At 42.0% G+C, this 23,408-nt stretch overlaps 1 protein-coding gene across 3 annotated transcripts in view; it reads right to left on the bottom strand.

Annotated features, from left to right (window-relative positions):
• The window catches only part of bms1 (BMS1 ribosome biogenesis factor), an 83,920-nt gene that overhangs the window by 27,729 nt on the left and 32,783 nt on the right, over positions 1 to 23,408 (bottom strand). For all 3 annotated transcript variants that reach the window (XM_073025076.1, XM_073025075.1, XM_073025077.1), the window contains exons 11-17: positions 22,055 to 22,153; positions 15,969 to 16,117; positions 11,290 to 11,371; positions 9,330 to 9,412; positions 7,157 to 7,336; positions 6,527 to 6,715; positions 4,133 to 4,313 (exon numbers count right to left, since the gene is read on the bottom strand). In XM_073025076.1, coding sequence (XP_072881177.1) covers positions 4,133 to 4,313; positions 6,527 to 6,715; positions 7,157 to 7,336; positions 9,330 to 9,412; positions 11,290 to 11,371; positions 15,969 to 16,117; positions 22,055 to 22,153 — 963 coding nt within the window. The remainder of the gene's footprint in view (positions 1 to 4,132; positions 4,314 to 6,526; positions 6,716 to 7,156; positions 7,337 to 9,329; positions 9,413 to 11,289; positions 11,372 to 15,968; positions 16,118 to 22,054; positions 22,154 to 23,408) is intronic.

The raw sequence follows: 23,408 nt of genomic DNA, 5'->3' as shown, positions 1-23,408 counted from the left end.
GGTTTGTGAATGCTAGGGTTAGTGCCTACTTGGAGTGATCCGAGTTCGTTGCTGATTGAGAACAAAGAGACATAAATTATTGACTGTCACTTGATGGGAAGAGAGCAATAAATCGATGCTGGCTTGGAGCAGAGCCTATAACAAGTGTTAAAGGACCTGTAGCCAATGACACTGGAATGCGATATTTGAATTGATAAGGAATGGATATAAAAATTGATGCTTCGTGTGTGCTGGTAGCAGTTAACTTTGAAGAATAACCATCGTAGATACAAGTGCGAGCAACCCTGCGTGAAGTACCTGGGGAGTGAATCGGGACTATGAGGAATGCCTGGCCAGCGTAAACTCCTCTGCCTGGGTAATACCTATGCTATTCTTTGACTATTCAGGAGAGTCAGGGATATTTAGTGGGTATGCACACAACGTATTTAGTGTATTGATTCACGTACTTGTTAGTTTAAACAATTAAGGTATTTATTAGTAAATACAGATCTCTGTGTCTCACTAATCATCGTTACAAGTTTTTTTTTACAACACTCTCTACTGTGCAGCTGTAGAATGACATGAATACAGATGTGCATAGTCCAGCTCACTTAACCTTCCCAGAAACTAAAGGCATTGGTGTGCTTTCCTAATTGTGAAGAATATGTTCTGGGACCATGAGAGGTTGTGCAAGATATGCACTCCAGGAGGTTGAAACTATAAAAAGGTTTGAGAGTGGTGAGAGTTCACCTGAGGTCGATAACCTTCTTTGTTGAGGGAGAGGTCATTTGCTTGGCATCGGGCCTTGAGCACTTCCACCTCCTGTCTGTCTCATTGTTGTTGGTGATGAGCCCCACCACTGTTGTTCAGAGCACTTCTTGATGATTGGCATCAGTGTCATTGGTAATTACTATCCTTATTGGTAAAGTTCCAATTACAAGGGGCAGAGTATTGGAGAAACTCAGGGGATAAAGGCATTCAAGTCACGAGAACCCATTGGACTGCAAACCTGCTTTAAAAGAAGTGGCTGCAAAGATAGTGGATCATCAGCTAAAATTTTTCATAACTCATTGAGATGGTTCCAGAAGACTGAAAATCTGCTAATGCAACTCTTACATTCAAAAAAGAAGAAAACTAGAAAGCAGGGAACTAGAGGTGTATTAGCTTAAAGTGTTGGAGACTCATACAACATGGAGACAAGCCCTTTGGCCTAACTCATCATGCCAATTGTGTTGCCGAGCAAGTTAGCCACATCTGCCCATGTTTGACCCATAGCCCTCTAAACCTCTATCTAGGTGACTTTTAAATGTTGCTAAAGTGCTGCATCAACCATCATTTCAGGCAGCTCATTCCACCCATTGTATGAAGAAACTGCCCCTGATGTCCCTTTTAAATCTCTCACCTCACCTATGCCTCCTTGTTTTTAGCAACCCTCCCTTTGAAAAAGTCTGTGTACTTTCATCTTGTCTCTGCCCCTCATGATCTTATATACCTCTCTCAGGTCAACTGTTGGGGGAGGGTGTGGTAAACTACTCCTCCACTTTAAATATCCTCATTGCTTGTTCTCCACAGCCACCTGTGGCAATGAATTCTAGAGAATCACCACCTTCTGGCTAAAGAAATTCCTCTTCATCTCTGTTCTCAATGGACGCCCCTCTATTCTGAGGCTGTGCCCTCTGGTCCTAAGACTCCTCCATTTTCATTCCTGGAATCATTCTTGTGAACTTCCTCTGGACCCTCTCTGCTGCCAGCACATCTTTTAGATACTGTGCCCAAAACTGCTCCCAATATTCCAAGTGCAATCTGACCAATGCCTTATAAAGACTCAGCATTACACCCTTGCTCTTATATTCTAGTCCTCTTGAAATGAACACCAACATTGCATTTGCCTTCCTTACCACCAACTCAACCTTCATGTTAACTTTAGGGAATCCTGCAAAAGGACTCTTAAGTCCCTTTGTAGCTCTGATTTTTAAATTTTCTCCCGATTAGAAAACAGCCCAGGCCTTTATTCCTTCTACCAAAATTCACAACCATATTCCATCTGCCACTTCTTTGCTCATTCTCCCAAATGAAGTCCTTCTGCAGATTCTCTGCTCCCTCAACACCACCTGCTCCTCTACTTATCTTTGTACTGTCAGCAAACTTGGCCACAAAGCCTTCAATTCCATCATCCAAACCTCCAAACCCATGATCTCTAATATGGTGATCATGGAAGGATGCTTCTGGGACTGGATGCCCATAACTTGTGATGTGCCTCAGGGTTCTGTGCTGGGCCCATTGTTGTTTGTCATCTATATCAATGATCTGAATGAGAATGTACAAGGTGTGGTTAAAGTTTTGCAGGTGACACTAAAATTAGCAGTATTGCAGTATTAGGATCTACAGAGGGATCTTTATTAGATGGGTTAATAGGCCTACAAATGGCAGATGTAGCTTAATTTGGATAAATGCAAGATGTTGCATTTTGGGAAGACTTATCAGGGTAAGATTTTTACAGTGAATGATACGGTCCTGGGGAATGGTGGGACAGAGGGAGATACAAGCCTACATTCTCAGAAAGTGGCTTCGTAGGTAGGTAGAGTGCTGAAGAATGATGTGGCACATTGGCCTTTATCAGTTGGGCTGTTGGACACAGAGGTTGGGATATTATGTGGCAGTTGCATCAGTGACATTTATTGCAGCCGCTGTTCTGAGTACGGCCTCTACATCAGTGACATGTGGCACAAATTGGGGCGCATTTTGATGAGCTCCTTCACTCTGTCCACCGCAACAGCCAGGCTCTCCTGGTGGCCACCCATTTCAATTCCATTTGACATTCCCTCACCTTCATGTCTATCCATGGCCTCTATTGCCATGATGAGGCCAAACTCAGGTTGGAGGAGCAACACCTCATATTCCATCTGACTAGTCTCCAACCTGATGGCATGAACATTAATTTCTCTAACCTCCAGAACCATTCCCCTAAGCTTTCTCTGCCCTCCCCCTTTTTTATTTCTCCCCCCCCCCATTGTGGTGGCTTTTCACTCCTTCTCTTCTCCTCCACCCTCATGATCTGCCCATCACCTCCCTCTGACCACCCACCACCTTGATCCCATGACCCACTATTCTCTTCTAATTGATTCTTTCTTCTTCTACCCTTTACCTCCCTCCCCCATCATCTCAAAGCTTCTCCCATTATTCCCCCCCCCCCCCGTTTCTACCCCCGCTTTCCTCTCACCTGGTCTCATGTATGACCTACCACCTTATACTCTCCCACTCCCCCCACCTTCTTATTCTGGTCCCTTTCTTCCCAGTCCTGATGAAGGCTTTCAGCCTGAAAAATCGACTGTTTATTCCCCTCAATAGATGCTGCCTGATCTGTTCCTCCAGCATTTAGTATATGGTATTCCGTTTTGATTGCTCTTTTATAAGAAATATGCTACCTAGCTGGAAAGAGTGAAGGAAATATTTACAAGGATGTTCTCTGGGATTGGAGGGAGGTTAGAGAAATTAATGATCATGCCATTAAGTTGGAGACCAGCCAGCCTGCAGACGGGGGGGGGGGGGGGGGGGGCAAGAGGGGTGCGAGGAGTGAGAAGGGGCTATTCACTGGAGTATAGGAAATAGGGGAAGGTGATCCTATAGAGGTGTATAAAAGTCACGAGGAGCACAGATAAGTCAAATCTGCAGTTTTTTTTTGTCCCAGGGTTGGGGAATCCCAAACTAGATGGCATAGGTTTAGGACGAAAGGGGAGAAATTTAATGGGAACCCAAGAGGCAACATCTTTACCCAGAGAATGGTCTGTGGAATGAGGTACCTGAGGAAGTGGTTGAGGCAGCCACATTAACAGCATTTGAAACATACTTAGACAGGAAAGGTTTAGTAGGACATGGACAACTGGGACTAGCTAAGATGGCAGCCTTGGTTGAAATGGACCAGTTGGGCTAAAAAGCCTTTTTTTCTGAACTGTATGTGTCTATCACCAAGGACAAGAGGACACGTGTGTGGGTTTCACTCATGCTCCATACCATCCTGACTTGGAAATGGATCAATATTCTTTCATGACTGAAACGTAAATCCTCCCAGTATTGTGGTTATACCTTCAGCAGAAAGACTGTTAAGGTCCCTGACATTTTGGAGGGCAACTAGGAATGGCATTAAATTCCTTACCCCAAATAGTAGCAGTACAGTGCATGTGCTCAGGTGTGTACTTGAGCAGCCTATGACGCCCATTGTGATCCTCAATGTGATACAGCGGAATAGTCTGGAAGCGTCTCCAGCCCAAGGAGAAGATTAAAGGGTCCCTGGTCTTCAGAATCTTCTTGTGCCATCGATGCTTCTTTAAACGCATCTAGTCAAAAAGGAAACAAAGGCTGGTTAGGACATAACATCACCCCATGGGATGTGGCCAGTTCAGTAGCTTAGTACCTATATTATGCTCCTGCATAGGTTAAAACTTCCACTGTACATCTTTTAACAAACATAACCCGTCTCATGGTTCATACATTACATTACCTCAATGAAGAATTAAGTAAAAGAAAAAAAATGGGCTGAAAATGTCAGATGAAATTTAATGCAGACAATTGTGAAGTGTTGCACTTTGAGAAAAGAAACGAGGGTAGGCCTCACACCGTAATAGTAGGACACTAAGGGGCGTGGTAGAACAGAGAGATCTGGGAACACAAATCCACAATTTCTTGAGTATTCTGGTCTCCAACCTACAAGAAAGTTATCAATAAGATTGATAATTTACCGGGATGCTGTTGGGACGCAGGACCTGAATCACAGAGAAAGGTTGAATAGGTTAGACCTTTTTTCCCTGGAGTCCAGAAGAATGAGGGGAGATTTGATAGAAGTATACAAAATTCTGATGGGTATAGATAGGGTAAATCCAACCAGGCTTTTTCCACTGAGGTTTGATGAGACTAGATCTAAAGGTCAGAGATTAAGAATGAAAAGTGAAATATTTAAGGGGAACCTGAGAGGGAACTTCTCCACTCAGAGAGTAGTGCAAGCTGCTCGTAGAAGTAGTAAATGCGGATTCTATCGCAACATTTAAGGGAAACTTGGATGAGCACACGGATGGAGGGGTATGGATGGCTATGGTGTGGGTGTGAGTCAATGGGACTAGACAAACTGCAATTCAGCACAGATTAGATTGGCCAAAGGGCCTGCTTCTGTGGTGGATTGTTCCGTGAATCACATTCGTGCATGGAGTTAAACCAGTATCCTTGCAAAAGGAAAGACTGGCATAGTAACACGGCTCTAACAGGGGTGCTGCCACACAGGTCCAGATCCCTGATATCTGGCTGTGTGTAGCCTTTCTGGGCCAGGATGGGTTTCCCCTAGGTGCTGTTACTTACATCCCAAGGGGTGCTGATAGGCTAATTGATCATTCCAGATTGTATTTAGTGTAGATTGGTGGGGGAAATCAAGGACAATTAGTTTGGGGGGGGGGGGGGGCAGAAGGGATTGCCTGGAAAGATGGCACAGGCTTGGTGGGCTGAATAATGGATTGCTGTTTCACTAGCAAGACTATTCTGGCTCATAAAAGAAAGATCAGGTCTGTACCATTTGAAATGCACCAAAAGAATGGAGAAGGAATACTTTGAAATGCATATTTAAAATATTCCCAAAGCTGTCCAAATTAAGCAATCTAATTCATAAATGAGGTCAGACAGAGAACAGTACAGCATGGGAACAAGACATTCAACCCACCATGTTGATGCTAACTTAAACTAACCCATCTGTCTACACATGGTCTATACCCACCATATTCATGTTCATGCGTACAACTAAATGCTTCTTTAATATTAAGAGGACAGCACAAGATGGGCCTTTCAGCCCAGAATGTTGTACCTGAGAAATTAAATCAGTGACTCCGAATTAACTTAATGCTTCTTTCACAGATATTGACCATATCCCTCTTTTCTCTGCACATTCATGTGCTTATCTAAAAGTCTCTTAAATGCTACTACGCTATCTGCCTCCACTACCCATAGATGCATTCCAGGCCTGCACACCTCTCTGTGTAAAAAAAAACTTAGCTTGCACATCTCCTTTGTACTTTCCCCACCCACCTTAAATGCAAGCTCTCTAGTATGAGGCATGTAATCCAGAGAAAAATATACTAGCTGCTTATCTGTTTAACATAAATTTATATAGGTCCATCAAATCTCCCCTCAGCATCCATCACTCCAGAGAAAACCCAGCTTGTCCAACCTCTTCTCATAGCACGTCCTCCAAAGTTGGGAGCATCCTGGTAAACCTCCACCGTACCCTCCTGAAAATCTCTATATCCTTCCTCTAATGACATGACCAGAATTGAATGCAATGTCCCAAATGTGGCCTAACCAAAGGTCTATACAGCTACAACACAATTTCCCAATTTTTATACTTAATGCCCTGACTAATGCAGGCAAGTTTGCTACATGTACTGTACAGTGTCATGCCAGAAGAATGTTGCCCTGTCATCTTTATCAGTGTCAATCTGTCAGTTTCTTTTCTGCAAGTCTTCCTATGGTTAAGATATTATTTACTGCGTTGTTAATGGTGAATAGTTACCTGCAGGTATCCTATGTTTCCTTCGCTGCTTCCCAAGCCACCAAGTATCAATGGATAATGGGAGTCAAAATTCGCCACAAATTCATAAGGTACATTCTCGATCTCAACTCGTACATACATTCCAGGTCTAAAACCTTCATACTGAATCCGGATTTCATCATTTTGGTCATCAAATTCAGCACGGTTAAGCTTTAAGAAGAACAAAAATTCACATTAAGTAGTAACATACTGGATGGTGCAGAGATGTGTGTGTCTGTTACATGTTATTACTAACTTCTTGCAGCATTGTACCTGAGATAGTAGCAAATGGGACCCATCATGCTGACAAGTACAATTAAATTGATGTAGCGTATGCAATTAACTTAGATTTTCCATTCAGCTGTATACTTACAATAAATCGTTTCCAATTTTACCAAACAACTCAGAATCACAGCTCAATAATTAGGGAACTAATGATGAGATCCCTCTAAATTACAGGGAATGAAAACAGTGACAAACAGCAAAGGAAAGAGTAGATACACCAATCTAGGCATCCTAAAACATTCTGAATTTGTGATGTTTAGATTCCTAACTTGTCACATTTGTCATAATTGTGCAGAGCAGGATCAAAGTCTGAATATCTATTTTTACCTGTGCTTGCTTCTGCATTTCATCCTTCAGATCATCAAAGTAAGTTCCATCTCCACCATCATACTCAACGTCGAACATTTCCTTCAATTTCCGCTTTTTCTCTAAACGCTTGGTCTGTTCTTCCTCCTCCTTTGGCTTTCCAGGATCATTGTCATCTTCAGCATCTGTTGTATCATCGTCCTGGTTTAACATACAATTTGTATTCAAATTTAAAACAGATTTCTCTATCAAGTAGCTCCAACATAGGAGTTCTAATTTCTGCCTTGTCCACCATCGAACCCCGAAGCTCTGAATATTATAATTTATTTATGGATGTGATCCCCAGACAGATTTTAACATCTTGCTCCTGCATCAATTCCTAATGTGCAAACCAACACAAAAAGTGTCGACAGATAGAAACATAGAAAATAGGTGCAGGAGTAGGCCATTCGGCCCTTTGAGCCTGCACCGCCATTCAGTATGATCATGGCTGATCATCCAACTCAAAACCCTGTACCTGCTTTCTCTCCATACCCCCTAATCCCTTTAGCCACAAGGGCCATATCTAACTTCCTCTTAAATGATGATTCATGTCGCTGGGATGACGCTCGAGTCTGACTCGCTCACAGCTGTCAGTTCCGTATACTGTACTTTAAACAAATGTCGGCATAGATCCAAAAGCAACAAGAATCCTGTACAACACAAAAAGTTTCAGGCTCAGACCTGACAAAAGGTCTTTGATCTGTAACATTAGGTCTGCTTCTCTCTTCATTGACGCTGCTTGATCAACTATGTGTTTCCAACATTCTGATATGTGGATATGTTCATCTTGGTTGGTTTATACCCAAATACACAACATGTCAGTGCTACTAACTTGTGCCTTTACAGTGTGACACATTATCTCATCTTTCAGCTGCTATTTTATAACACACAGAAACCACAATTGGACTAAGCATGGAACAATTGTTAGAGGTTCTGGGGAAGGAGTGAAAAAATGGATTTGGACAAAGAAGGGCTAATGATGAGAAAATCTCTGATGCAGGATTAATGGCTGAGACCAGCTCTGTGTTGTTACATCTAGCATTATACAGCAATGCGAACAATTCTTTACTTATTCCAAAACAGCTTTCTTTAGCTCTCTATTTACTTTTCTGCTTTGGGATGAATTTCAAGATTCCTTTTCTTTTTTTGCCATCAAATGTACATTCAATACAGGATAAAGGGGAGCCCAAACAAGACCCAAGGAACTATATATTATTTCCTTTTATACTTCACAATCCATAAAGAGTGTTATTGCTTCAGAAGACATCTATTATGAAGTTAACTCATCCTTAGCCCCTCACTAGCTGTAGCTAAGATGAGACCTTCAAATTACACTGCATTTGCATGACTCTCATCTAAAGCCTTCATCTTCAAACTCCCTACCTCCTTACCACAACACCTCATTATCAAACTCCCCTTGCACTTAAGTTTCCACATTCCATTTCCATGATTTTAAACTCTAATTTCAAAGCCCTCACCCCACGAAATTCCTCCTAGTCTAACGTACACTAATTTATTATTTCACTTTTATGAACCATTTCTGTCAGCTCAGCAGATAGTCACATTTGCCCATCACACTCACATTGCCCAGAGGGCATCCATCCACACCAATCCACCCTCCTGGCACTTGATCCATACCCTTCCACATCTAAGCTTGTTGAGACTCCTTAAATGCTGTCAGTGACCCTGCCTTCGTCTCTGACAGTACATTTGGATACCCTCCACTCTCTGGGTCAAAAAGGTCCCCTGAGATGATATCCCGTCTGAACCTTTTCCCCCTCAGCCTGTATCAATGCAATTTTGTTTTGTCTACTGCTGTTATGAGGAGATGTTTCCTGCAGTCTATTCTATCTATACACCTCAATAACGTCATACATCTCAATCACGTCCCCTCTAAGCTATAGGAAGAATAGACCCGGCTTCTCCCTTCTCTCCTCATAACTAAAATATTCTAACCTAAGCAGCAGCAGGGTGAATCGCCTCTACAGCCCCTCCAACACTATTGCATGGTATCTTGAGAAATAAGCATGACATGCATTGAATTTCATAATATAAGAACACAATCACTATGGAAACCCATATTAATTTTCATTGTTTCCTGAATCTTCAAAAGAATAAGCTTGATAATACAAAAAGTTTCTTAAACCCAGACCTCCTGACTTTGTTTTAGCGCTTCAGGTTTCCCTTTATGAACTTCCCCCGTCTCCAGATCCTCAAATGCTCCGTATACAGAGTCTGGAAGGAAAATAAAAATATGAAAATATTAAGGAAAACAATAACTTTGATCAGGCTTCTAAATACAAATATCAGAGTAGCTGGGAAATTTTAATTCAGTTAAATAACCTGAAACAAAAATCTACTGTTTATATTGGTGATCATGAAGCTGCTGGATCATCCATCTGGTTCAACACTGCCCTCCAGAGAGGCAATCCATTATTTTTAACTGGCCTGACCAAGTCGTTGATTACCACTACACCTCATAATGAAAATAAAGTTGGAGGAGCCATATTGCAAAGTCATACAGCATGGAGGTCAATGTGGACTAAGACACACATCTAAGCTAGTCCCATCTGCCAGTTTCCATTCTATATCCCTCTAAACCTTTACTATCCATGTACCTGTACAAGTACCTTTTCAATGTTGTTAATGTACCATCCTTTGACAGATCATTCCATACTCTGACCATTCCCAGGTGAAAAAGTTGCCCTTCAGGTTCCTATTAAATCTCTCCCCTCTCACCTTAAACCAAAGCCCTCTTGTTCTTTATTCCCCAACCCTGGGGGGAAAAAAAATTGGGTAACACTCTATGCCATGTCCTCAATTTCTCAAAGAATTAGGAACGTGGCTTCAGTTCATCCTTCACACCTAGTTTGGGAAAGGTATCACAAATAGAAGCCAGCCCATCACCACCACAAGACCCCATCCCACTCCACATTGTCGATATGCAACAGCATCTGTAAAAGTCTTTTACATTGACTCCAGATCTCCTGAAGTCTCATATCAGCAGATTAAATAGTGATAAAGCATTCAGATGATGAACTGATATTTACCCAAGTCAAGCACTGCTCTGATGAGACACAGTACTCTGGATGGGCATTACCACTGACTAAGGTTCCTGAAGAGAGCTATTGCAGACTGGACAGGTGGTGAGAGAAGAAATGCATGGGGAAAATACTGCTCGACTGCTCCATGCCATTCTACTTACCACACACACTTTTGCCTATGAAGATACTGCAAGGAGTTACTCCCAAAGCTTTCCAATCAGCTATGTCAACTTGTAAAATAATAGTGTAATAATACTCCATGTGCCTGAATGACTGCAGCTTCAAACATACTCAAAACTATCAAGGATAAAACTACCCTGCAGCTGATAACTCACCAAATATTTTTAACACTTTCATCCTTCATCATGGGCCACAGCAGCATACTATCCAAAAAAATGCAACTTGTCTCAATTGCACCCCCTGAATCTTTATCCTCCCCCTGCTCTTTCATGGTCAGCTCTGGATTGAGGTGATTTATTCCCATCCCAGTTTTGTGGGTTCTGATGATATAAAGCAGGAGGTACTTGACAGTATGGGAGGTCGATAGATCAGGAAATAGGGTGCCCCTTTCTCTGTTTACAACAAGCTTCTGAGTCCTCCCAACACAGGAACTCGAAGTCCTTCATACCATTCCAAATGCTCTCCCTCCACTGTCAGCAGGGAAGTTCTGCTACAAGTGTGTGGAAAAAGCTGCCAAAGGAAATGGTAGAGGAAGGTACAATTACATGGTTTAAAAGACATTTGGACAGATACATGGATAGGAAAGGTTTGGAGGGATATGAGCCAAACACAATAAAATAGACATCTTGACTGGCTGGCATAAGTGCATTCAGCCAAAGTGCTCATTTCCATGCTGTGTAACTCTGCAGGCCACAGATGCTGCTTGACCTCTTGAGATTTTCCCAGCATTTTTTGTTTTATTCCCTATCACCTTCATGTGACTGTCAGCTGAAAAAGCCCAACAAGTGACTCTATTAAGGGATAATTATTGTGGGTAATAATTACTGCCAAACCAACTATTTCCATATCTTGTAACCAAATAAAAAAACGTTTCATCTAACTGCCTACCATCTTCTTCAAGGAGAGCTGTGGCATCCTGATCCGATTCCCATTTTCCAGTCACAAAGCAATCCTGGACACTATTCCTTACCTGTGTTTAAAAAAAAAACACATCACTGAACAAAAAACTTAAACCTATCAGTATTGAGTAGCAAGATATCTCAATGACATTCATATATTAAACCAAAAAGTTCCGGTAAGATGGCGATGCACTTGGATGGCCACTCCAGGTTCAATCAAAGGTGTTTGTTTGTCTTGTACATTATTTTTTTTATAATTGCCAGTCACCACTGGGTACTAAGAACACCAACATTATCCCATCAGCAAGACTTGGGCTACATTTTCTTACCTTGTAACTGCATGTTTCTCTGAAATCCTAACCATATGCGCTTTTCGTGCTATGTGCAGTATGTTGGTGGTAATGTGTTTTGCATCTTAGCCCCAGAGGAACGTTGTTTTGTTTGGTTATAGTCACGTACAGTGGAATGATAATTAATTTTGAACTTGAGGTTTTTTTCTATCTGACAGTCTGAATTACTGATCTATGTATTTTCTGGTTGGCGGTTACTATACTATGGGAAAAATTTCATCCACACCTGCAAACAAAATTCCTTTCTATTTCCCAGTGCGAAATCATAAGCACAACATACCAAGCAAGTGTTACCTACTGAGCAAACTGCTGGAGGAGCTCAGCAGGACAAGCACCCTCTGTGGAGGCACAGGGATAGCTTGCATTTCAGCCCGACGCTCTGCATCAGGACTGAAAGTAGAAGGGGGAAAGTGAGATAGAGGTAGATGATAGATAGGTGGAAGTAGATGAGGAGGGTGATGGGAAGATGGAGTCAGGAGACATAAGGAGAGAGGAAAAACAATGGAGCCAGGTGTGAGGACGAGAGAATAGAGGCAGAGACATCAGCTGAAAGGTGTAAGTGAAAACAAAAGGCTGCAGCTGATGATGTAGGACAAGGAAAGAAGGTTACACATGGAGCCAAATAAAGGAGGGATAAGGGGCAGCTGAAACCAGTTTGAGGGAGTAGGAGAATTAAAGGTATAACATGCGGGTGAAGAAGAACCTGGGTGACAGCCCAGTTGGGGGGTGGGGGAGGGAGGATGGAGACAAAAGAACATGGAGTGTGGGTTACCAGAGTTTGGAAAATACAAAATTCATACCATTAGGCAGTGCACGATCTGGGCTGCTACTCTTAAGAGTTTCTGTTTGGTCTCATTCTGGCAGTGAAGGCCAAGGAAGGATAGGTTGGTGTGGAAACAGAAGAGGAATTGAAATGGTGCAACTAGGAGCTCAGCGCAGCTGCTGCGCTACATGGCCACCTAGCGTATGCTCAGTCATGCCAGGATGGAACCTGTATCGAGAATACTAAAAGCAGTTGATTTGATTGGATGAGGTGGGCATGAATCTCTGCCTCACCTGGAAGGTGGTGAGGGAGGAAGTGCAGGGAAAGGTCAGCACTTCCTGCACTTGCATGGAAATCTGCCAGGGACCATCAAGCACATCTACATGAAGTGTTGCCACAGAAAAGCAGCATCAATCACTAAAGATCCTCACCACATAGACCATGCTCTTTTCTTGCTGTTGCCATCAAGTAGAAGGTACAAGAGCCTCAGGACTTGCACTCACAGGTTCAAGAACAGTTACTACCCTTCAACCATCAGGCTCTTCAATAGAAGGGATAACTACACTCATTTAAGGATTCTGTTAAATTGTTATTTCATGCTCATTATTTATTGCTATTTATTTATATATGCATTTGCACAATTTGTTTACAGCTGGAGGGTGGGAACCAAAATGAAGAGACAGAGGAAGAGGCTGTTGGCTCACAAATAGAGAAAGCTTGGAGACAGTGCGAGGGAGGATAGGTAGGTGATAGAGAAGGGATGTGCTCCGACTGATGGTTTGAGATGTGTCTATTTTAATGTAAGAAACATCAGAACAAAGTGGATGAGCTTGGAGTGTAAATCAATACTTGGAGCTATGATATTGTGGCCATTAGAGACTTGGATGGCTCAAGGGGTGGAGTTTGTTAGAGGTGTTCAGGAAGGTTTTCTGACACAATACGTAGATAAGCCTACAAGAGGAGAGCTGTACTTGATCAGGTATTGGGAAATGAACCTGGTCAGGTGTCAGGTCTCTTTGTGGGAGAGCTTTTCGGAGATAGTGATCATAATTTTTCTATCTCCTTTACCATAGCATTGGAGAAGGATTGGAACAGACAAGTTAGGAAAATGTTTAATTGTAGTAAGGGAAATATGAAGCTATCAGGCAAGAACTTGGAAGCATAAATTGGGAACAGATCTTCTCAGGGAAATGTACTGCAGAAATGTGGCAAATGCTCAGGGGATATTTGCGTGGCATTCTGCATAGTCAAGAAGAAAAGTTCACGAAAGGTTCAAAAAGCTAAGTAATGATAGAGATCAAGACAATTATAAGGCTAGCAGGAAGGAGCTTAAGAATGAAATTAGGAGAGTCAGAAGGGGTCATGAGAAGGCCTTAGCGAGCAGGATTAAAGAAAACCCCCACGGCATTCTACAAGAGGGTAACATGTGAGAGAATATGACCAATCATGTGTGACAGTGGAAAAGTGTGCATGGAACTGGAGGAGATAGCAGAGATACTTAATGAATACTTAGCTTCAGTATTCTGTGTGTCAACATCTCTAAAGATCACCCCGGGCCCAACATATCGATACAATTACATAGAAAGCACAACAGCAGCTATATTTCATTAGGAGCTTGAGGAGATTTGGTATGTCACCAAAGATTCTAACAAATTTCTACAGATGTACCGTGGAGAGCATACTAACTGCTTGCCTCGTCGTCTGATATGGAGGGGCTACTGTAGAGAATTGGAAAATGTTGCAGACTCTATCATGGGCACTAGCCTCCCCTGCATCAAGGACATCTTCAAAAGGCGATGTTTGAAAAAGGCAGCATTGACCATTAAGGACCCCTATCATGTAGGACATGCCCTCTGCTCATTGCTACCATCATGGAAGAGTAGCAAGAGCCTCAATGTTTTAGGAACAGCTTCTTCCCTTCCACAATCAGATATCTGAACAGACAATGAACCAGCCCATGAACACTATTTCTCTATATTTTTCTCCCTCTTTGCAGTACTTATTTTTTTAAATATACAAATATACTGTATTTCTTATTGTATTTATGCATTGCATTGTACTGTTGCTGCAAAACAAATTACAGAATGTATGCCAGTGATATTAAACTTGATTATGATTCTGAACATATTAAAGTTAAAAAGGGGAGGTGCTAGAACTTCTGGAAAACATTAGGATAGATTAGTCCCTGGGCCCAGATGAGATATATCACAGGTTACTACGGGAAATGAGGGAAAGACAGCTGCGTCTTTGAGCTTTGCATTCTCATTAATCACAGGAGTAGTACCAGTTGATTGGAGGGTGACTAATGTTATTCCTTTGTTAAAGAGAAAGAACAGGGATAACACTGGGAATTATGGACCAGAAAGTCGAGCATGACTGGTAGGCAAATTATTAGAGAGGACTTACAAATATCTAGAGGAGCACAGTCTGATTAAGGATAGTCAGCATAGTTTTGTGAGAGGCAGGTCATGCCTTATGAACTTGACTGAATTCTTTAAAAATGCGACAAAGCACACTGATGAAGGCTGAGCGGTAGATGTGGTGTATATGGATTTTTGTAAGGTGTTTTATAAGGCATATCATGGTAACTCATTCAGAAAGTCAGGAGACCCGGGATCTAGAGAAACTTGGCTGTGTGGATTCAGAATTGGCTTGCCCAAAGAAGGTAAAGGGTGGTAGTAGATGAAGTACATTCTGCCTGGAGGTTGGTGACCAATTGTGGTCTGCAGGCATCTGTTCTGGGACCCCTATTTTTTGTGATTTTTATAAACAGTGGAAGGGTGGGTTATTAAGTTTTCAGATGACACGAAAGTTGGTGGAGTTGTTGATAGTGTGGAGGATTGTTGTAGGTTGCAATGGGGCATTGACAGTTTGCAGAACTGGGCTGAGAGTTTAACCCACATAAGTGTGAAGTGATATAGGGTAGGGGAATCTAGGACAAGAGCGCACAACTTCAGGATTGAAGGACGTCCATTTAGAACAGAGATGTGGAGAAATTACTTTAGTCAGAGGATGGTAAATCTGTGGAATTTGTTGCCACGAGCAGCTGTGGTGGCCAAGTCACTAGGTGCATTTAAGGCAGAGATAGATAGGTTCTTGATTAGCTAGGGCATCAAAGGGTATGGGGAGAAGGCAGGGGAGTGGGGATGGCTGGAAGAATTGGATCAGCCCATGATTGAATGCCGGAGCAGACTTGATGGGCTGAATGGCCTACCTCTGCTCCCATATCGATATAAAGGGAAACATGAACTGTTAAAGAAAGCACTGGCCACATCTCACTTGCAATGCCAACTTTCAGTTTTGTTATCTGGCCACCTGGTAAGATAGCAAATTGACATTCAGAAAATCAAGAATGGTATTTGGGGAGATGTTTGTCTGGAGATTGAAACATAACCGGTTAAACAGGAATGCAGCAGGACAGTTGGAATGGGGACATATGGTGGGGATGGAGTGTAAGACTGAGGTGATTAGAATACAGGAATGCTACATAATACTTGAATTCAAAACCAGGACTAATGAGTACAAATCCGGGGCACAATTTGCCAACAGCCTTACCTCTTCCAAGTCCCAGTCAAGAGGGTTTTTCACCAGAAATATTGAGGAATCCACACCACTGTCTTTGCTTCTGGATTCTTGGCCTTGTTTGCTAACATGGAAAATTCCTCCCAGTATATCACCTTCCTCATCCTCCTTGTCTTCACTAACTGAAATAATGATAACAAAAAAGGCCATCCTTACATAAATTGCATATGGAGAGCTTCATACTCTCTTCACCTCTGCCTCATTTATGCTGGGAAAAGCCAGGTTAGTCTCTACAGGTCGCTCTGCTATTCGATTAGTTCATGGCTATTCACTCTGTCAATTCCATTACCAATGCTGATTCAATACTCTTAATTCTTTACGTAATAAAATCTGCGTGCCCCACCAAAGGTTTAGATCCAGTCTACGCTGGGGTCTTCTACAATAGTAAAGCTCAGTACAGGCTCTTTGGTAGGTGCATGGTAGAGGCAGATATATTAGCGATGTGTAAGAGATTCTTAGATAGGCACAAGGATGAAAGAAAAATGGAGAGCTATCCTGACTCAGGTTCGAATTCTGCTAACTATGCCACTTGTTGGATTCTGATGTTTTCATCCAACACTTTTCTCATAAGTCAGGAAAGAGGCACAAAATGTGTTGCTTCACAATTATTCAACAAAGAGAGTTGAAAACAGGCAATGATACAAGCCAGCTAATTTAAGAGAGGGAGAGTCAAATGAGAAACACAAAGACAAAAGATAATGCAACATGGAGTAGCTCTTTCTCATAAATAAAGAAACTTCCACTCAAATTCACAGATAAGTCAACCAATGAGGAAGCCCTTATTCAAGTAATGCAGCATCAGAGAAGCTTTCAAAACTTCACGAAACTTTACAGAATCATCCCAATGTAATCATTAGGTAACACATTGAACAACTATATATAGAGTACTGTGCTAAAGTCTTAGACACATATATATAGCTAGGGTACCTAAGATTTTTACACAGTACTGTAGTAACTTAATGTTTTGCATTGACTGCTGCTGTAAAGAAAAATCATAACATATGTGAGTGATAATAAATCTGATTCTGATATAGATCTCTATTGTGGACTGAGACTGGGAAGGGGGCAAGGAGAGGGGAGGAAGTGGGAAGCACCCGAGTGACAATCTGCAATGATCAATAAATCAATTCTTTGGAATCAAATGACCTTGCCTGGTGTCTCAGGACTACGTTTGCACCTGTGTCACACCCCTCCGACCCTGCATTCCTTCTCTGCCATCTGTCCCAAGCCTCCCCTGCAGAGCTACAGGAGAGGCTTCACAGAAGAATCACTATTCTTTGCTCCTGCCAGATTTGTAAACTTGCGCTCTGCTCCACATTGACCAATACAAAACCATGCAAACATCTTAGGCACCCTAGCTATAGATACTGCATGTGCCTAAGACTTTCGCACAGTACCATACATACTGCGACCACTAGGAAACATACTAAGCAGTTACTTGTATACAAATAATATTTAGAATAAAACTCACAATTAATTGTTAAGTTGCAAAGAAAATAACAATTAAGCAGACGGATCTAACAACTCTACCTATGCCTCTCAATCTTATACATGTCCATCAAGTCACCTCTCATGCTCCTTTGCTTCAAACAGTCAAGCCTTAGGTTGCTTCACTTTTACTTACATGACATGTTCTTTAATCCAGACACTATCTTGATAAAACTCCTTTGCACCCTCTCTAAAGCTTCAACATTCCTCCTATAATGAGGTAATCAAAACTGAACACAATAATACAAGTGTGGTCTATCTAAAGTTCTACAGAACTTCAATATTACCTCACAACTTTTGAATTCAATTCTCAACTAATGAAGGACAAAACATCAAAGGCTTTCTTAACCACCCTTTTGCAGCAACTTTCAGGGATCTAGGGACTAGGACCCCAAGATCCCCCTGTTCCTCCATGCTGCTAAGAATCCTGCTATTAACCTTCTACTCTGCCTTCAAGTTCAATCTTCCAAAATGTATTGATTAACACTTTTCCAGATTGAACTCCATCTGCCATTTCTTTGCCCTGTCAATGCAACGTTGCATCCGACAACAACCTTCTGCAACATCAATGACCTTTGTGTCATCTGGAAACTTACTCATCCGCATCCTTTATGTAAAGAAAAAAACAGCCAAGGTCCCAGAACAGATCCCTGTGGAACATGACTAGTCACCAACTTCCAGGATGACTACAGTCCACCTGCACAGCACCTGCCCCCTTGTTTTCTGTAGGCAAACCAAGTCCGAATCCACATAACCAATTTCCATGGATCTCATGCCTCCTGACTTTCTGGATGAGGCTACACTGGGGAATGTTGTCAAATGTGTAAGGAAAATCCATCCACATTCATTTTGCTACCTTCATCAATTTGTTTTGTCACTTCCTTGAAAGAGTCAGTCAGGCTCAGGAAGCATGACATACCCATCACAAAGGAATGCTGACAATCCCTAATAATACTGAACTTCTCCCAATGCTCATAAATCTTGTCTCCAAATATCCTTTCCATTAGTTTGCTTACTACAAATGTAAGACTCATTGGTCTATCATTCCCAGGATTATACCAATTACCTTTCCTGAATAATAGAACAACATTTGCCAACCTGCAATCCTCTCAGACTACTCCTCTGGCTAGGGAGGACCTAAGTATTATTGTCAACATCGCAGCAAACTCTTCCCTCACTTCCTACAGTAACCTGGGGTGAATTCCATCTGGTCCTCGGGACTTATCTATCCTAATGTCTTTCAAAAGTTTAAACACTGCCTCTTTCTTAACCTCAACATGCTGTAGCACATTAGTCTGTTCCATGCTGCCCTCACATTTGTCAAAGTTGCTCTCCCTGGTCAATGCTGACGCAATGTATTCATTAAGGACTCCCCATCTGCCTCTAAGCACATTTCTCTCTTTATTTCTCCTGCTCCCCACATATGTTGGGGTTTCCCTCAATCCTACTTCTCCAAGGTACGATGTTGTGGCCATCACTGAATCGTGGCTGAAGGATGGTTGTAGTTAGGAGATGAATGTCCAAGGTTACACGTTATATTGGAGGGACAGAAAGGAAGGCAGAGAGGGTGGTGTGGCTCTATTGGTAAAGAATGGCATCAAATCAGTACAGAGATGTGACATAGGATTGGAAGATGTTGAATACTTGTGGGTTGAGTTAAGAAACTGCAAGGGTAAAAGGACGTTGATGGCAGTTAAATACAGACCTCTTCAACAGCGGCTGGGAGATGAACCACAGGTTACAAGAATAGAAAAGGTGAGTCAAAAGGGTAATGTTACTGTGGTCATGGTCATAGATTTTAACATGCAGGTCGATTGGAAAATCAGGTTGGTAATGGATCTCCAAGAGAGTGAGTTTGTTGAATGCCTAAGAGATAGCTTTTTAAACCAGTTTGTCATTGAGCCTACCAGGGGATCAGCTATACTGGATTGGGTGTTATGTAATGAACCAGAGGCGATTAGGGAGCTTGAGATGAAAGAACCCTTAGGAACCAGTGATCACAATATGATTGAGTTCAACTTGAAATTTCATAGGGAGATAGTAAAGTCTGATGTAGCAGTAAGAGTAAGAGTTCAGTGGAGTAAGGGAAATTACATTGGTATGAGAGAGGAGGTGGCCAAAGTAAATTGTCAGGAGCTGCTGGCAGGGATGTCAGCAGAGCAGCAATGGTCTGCGTTTCAGGGAAAAATAAGGAAGGTGTAGGGCATGAGTATTCCAAAAATGAAGAAGTACTCAAGTGGTAAAATAGTACAACCATGGCCGACAAGAGAAGTCAAAGCTATTGTAAAAGAAAAGAAAGGACATACAACAAAGCAAGAATTATTGGGAAGACAGAGGATTGTGAAGTTTTAAAAAACCTACAGACAGCAACTAAAAAAACCATTAGAAGGGAAAAGATGAAATATGAAATATGAAAGCAAGCTAGCAAATTATATCAAAGTGGATAATAAGAAGTTTTTTCCAAGTATGTTAAAAATAAAAGAGAAATGAGAGTGGATATAGGACCGCTAGAAAATGAGGCAGAAGAAATAATAACAGGGGACAAGGAAATGGCTGATGAACTAAATGAGTACTTTGCGTCAGTCTTCACTACGGAAGACACTAGCAGTATGCCTGAAGTTGTAGTCTGTGAAGGAAGAGAAGTGGGTACAGTTACTGTTACAAGAGAGAAAGTGTTTAAAGAGCTGAAACACCTAAAGGTTTGTAAGACACCCGGACCAGAAGAACTGCACCTTAGAGTTCTGAAAGAGGTCGTCTTAAGAGATTGTGGTGGCTTTAGAAATAACCTTTCAAAAATTATTGGACTCTGGCATGGTGCCAGAGAACTGGAAAATTGTAAATGTTACTCCACAGTTTAAGAAAGGAGAAAGGCAGCAAAAGGAAAATTATCGACCAGCTAGACTGACCTCAGTAGCCGGGAAGATGTTGGAGTTAATTGTTAAGGATGAGGTGATGGAGTACTTGGTAGCACAGGACAAGTTAGTACAAAGTCAGCATGGTTTCCTTCAGGAAAAATCCTGCCTGACGAACCTGTTGGAATTCTTTGAGGAGATTACAAGTAGGATAGATAAAAGGGATGCAGTGGATGTTGTATATTTGGACTTTCAGAAGGCCTTTGACAAGGTGCCACACATGAGGCTGCTTGCCAGGTTAAGAGCCCATGGTATTACAGGAACGTTACTAACATGGTTAGAGCACTGGCTGATTGGTAGGAGGCAGCGAGTGGGAATAAAAGGATCCTTTTCTGGTTGGTTGCCAGTGACTAGTGGTGTTCCGCAGGGGTCAGTGTTGGGAACACTTTTTATGTTGTATATAAATGATTTGGATGATGGAATAGATGGCTTTGCTGCCCAAGTTTGCAGATGATACGAAGATTGGTGGAGGGGAAGGTAGTGTTGAGGAAACAGGTAGGATGCAGAAGGACTTATACAGATTAGGAGAATGGTCAAGAAAGAGGCAAATGAAATACACTGTTGGAAAATGCATGGTCATGCACTGTGGTAGTAGAAATAAGTGTTTGGGCTATTTTCTAAACAGGGAGAAAATCCAGGAGTCTGAGATGCAGATGGACTTGGGAGACCTTGGGCAGAACACCCAGAAGGTTAATTTGCAGGTTGCATCAATGGCGAGGAAGGCAAATGCCATGTTAATATTCATTTCAAGAGGTCTATAATATAAGAGCAATGATGTGATGCTGAGGCTTTATAAGGCACCAATGAGGTCACATCTTGAGTATTGTGAGCAGTTTTGGGCCCCTCATCTTAGAAAAGATGTGCTGGCATTGAACAGGGTCCAGAGGACATTCACAAGGATAATTCAGAAATGAAAGGGTTATCATATGATGAACTTTTGATGGCTCTGGATCTGTACTCACTGGAATTTAGAAGGATGAGGGTGGATCTCATTGAAACCTTTTGAATGTTGAAAGGCCTAGAAAGAGTAGATGTGGAAAAGATGTTTCCCATGGTGGGGGAGTCTAGGACAAGAGACACCAGACTAGGACTCCAGCAGGCATGTGAGCAAGCAAAACTACCTGAACATTCTTGCAAATGCATATCTCATGACAACATTAAATATTTCAGTCCGAAAGTCTATTTTCAAATACGGATCTAGTATCTAGCTGACACCAAACTGAGCTTTTGGAGGAGTGAACACAGCCTACTGGCTGTTGTACTCTATGCATCAAATAATAAAACCTAGATTTCCATTCGCTCTTATTAATCATTCCTACAGCTGTAGTGTCATAGAGTCACAGAGCATGGAAAGGACCTTAATCCAACTGGTCCTTGGCTTTCTTAAAAAAAATTGTTAGGTACTGTTTCTAAACTTGCTTCCTGAGGAAAATAGATTAATATTGAGAAGAAAAAAGTACAGATTCAGTGAGAGAAAAGCAGCAAGACAGGAGGATTAGTAACTACAATGAAGAGTCATGAGTCAGTCCAGTCCAGCTGCCTTCACCTCATTCCTTACTGCATTTCTCCATCTCATCTTCTGCGAATGTCAGAATTTTGGCCTTTCATTTAAGCCCAAGTTATTCCAAGAAATGTGACCTCCATATGATTTAGGATTACCTGCTCCATAGACCAGCTTCTGGAGGTTTGGAGCTGACTGCTGTTGTGCAAAGACATCTGCTGCTCGCTGTGCGAGCCCTTCTTTCCACTTCAACGATCCTTCAGAAATAATCAAGAAAACATAATATGCATTAACACAAAGGCAACTTATCATTAGTATTCAGAACTAGAGAGAAACAAGAATGCCTAGAAATATGGAGGAATGGAGAAGCTAGGATGAGTCACTCCCTTCTTATTTCTCAGTTATTTCTACCTAAGACAGAATATTCTCTCGCAGTACAGCCATGATGTCCTCCCTAATAAATATACAACCCTCCTCTCTTACTGCCACACCATTGCACTTGTACCAATCTGCCTCCCAAGACACTGACCTGCCAGTCCAGTCCAGGACCATGTTTCTATAGTAACTACATCACCATCCCTTGTGCCAGTCCATGCCATGGGTTCATCTGCCTTGCATGTTAAATTTTGTGTTAAAATAAAAAGCTGTTTAATTGCTACAATCTTCGTTGCCCCCGTCCTTCCTACTGGACCTGTTTGCATTCTGATCTGTTGAACTACTAATATGGATCCCACCCCCTGCCAGAATATTCCAGAAGAGATTCCAATGGTCAAGAAACCTGAATTTCTCCCACCTGCATGAGGTTTTCAATCACACATTCACTTGCCTAATCCCCTGTTCTGATCCTCACCAGCATGCGACATCAGGATTCATTCAGAGATTACAGCCCTTGAGGCCCTGCTTTTCAACCTTCTGCTTAACAGCCTATCTTCACAACTCAACCCCCTTCTCTACCTATGTCACTGGTAACAATATGTAAAAATGACCTCTGGCTGCTCACCTTCCCCTTGAGAATTTTCTGCCCCTGCTCACAGACAGCTTTGACACCAACACCTGGGAAGTGCATTCACAGCCAAAGAATCACTTGTCTGTCTCTCCATCAATTCGTTGTTAAGTTTGCAGATGACAGCAACAGTGGTGATCGAATGAATAGTGAAGAAAATTATCTGAGGTCCAGATCAAGCGGGAAACTGGGCCACACAATGGTGGAAAGAACTTAACTTAGATAAGAGCCAAGTGATGCATTTTGGCAAGTTAAATCAGGCCAGAGCATTATAGAGTGAATGGCAGGACAGTGGGGAATGTTCTAGAACAGAGACACTCTCAGTTTCAAGTACTGTACATCATTCCCTGGGAATGTCAACACATTCAAACAGGTTGGGGCACAGAGTATATGATTTGGAACATCATGTCACAGCTGTACTAGATGCTAAAGGCACTGTACCTGAAATATTGTGTACAATTCTATGCTACACAAAGGATATGATTAGGCTAGAGAGAGTGCAGACAGTA

Source organism: Hemitrygon akajei, chromosome 21 (genome assembly GCF_048418815.1).
Source record: "Hemitrygon akajei chromosome 21, sHemAka1.3, whole genome shotgun sequence".
Taxonomy (NCBI): domain Eukaryota; kingdom Metazoa; phylum Chordata; class Chondrichthyes; order Myliobatiformes; family Dasyatidae; genus Hemitrygon; species Hemitrygon akajei.
This window is presented reverse-complemented; position numbering and strand designations above follow the sequence as displayed.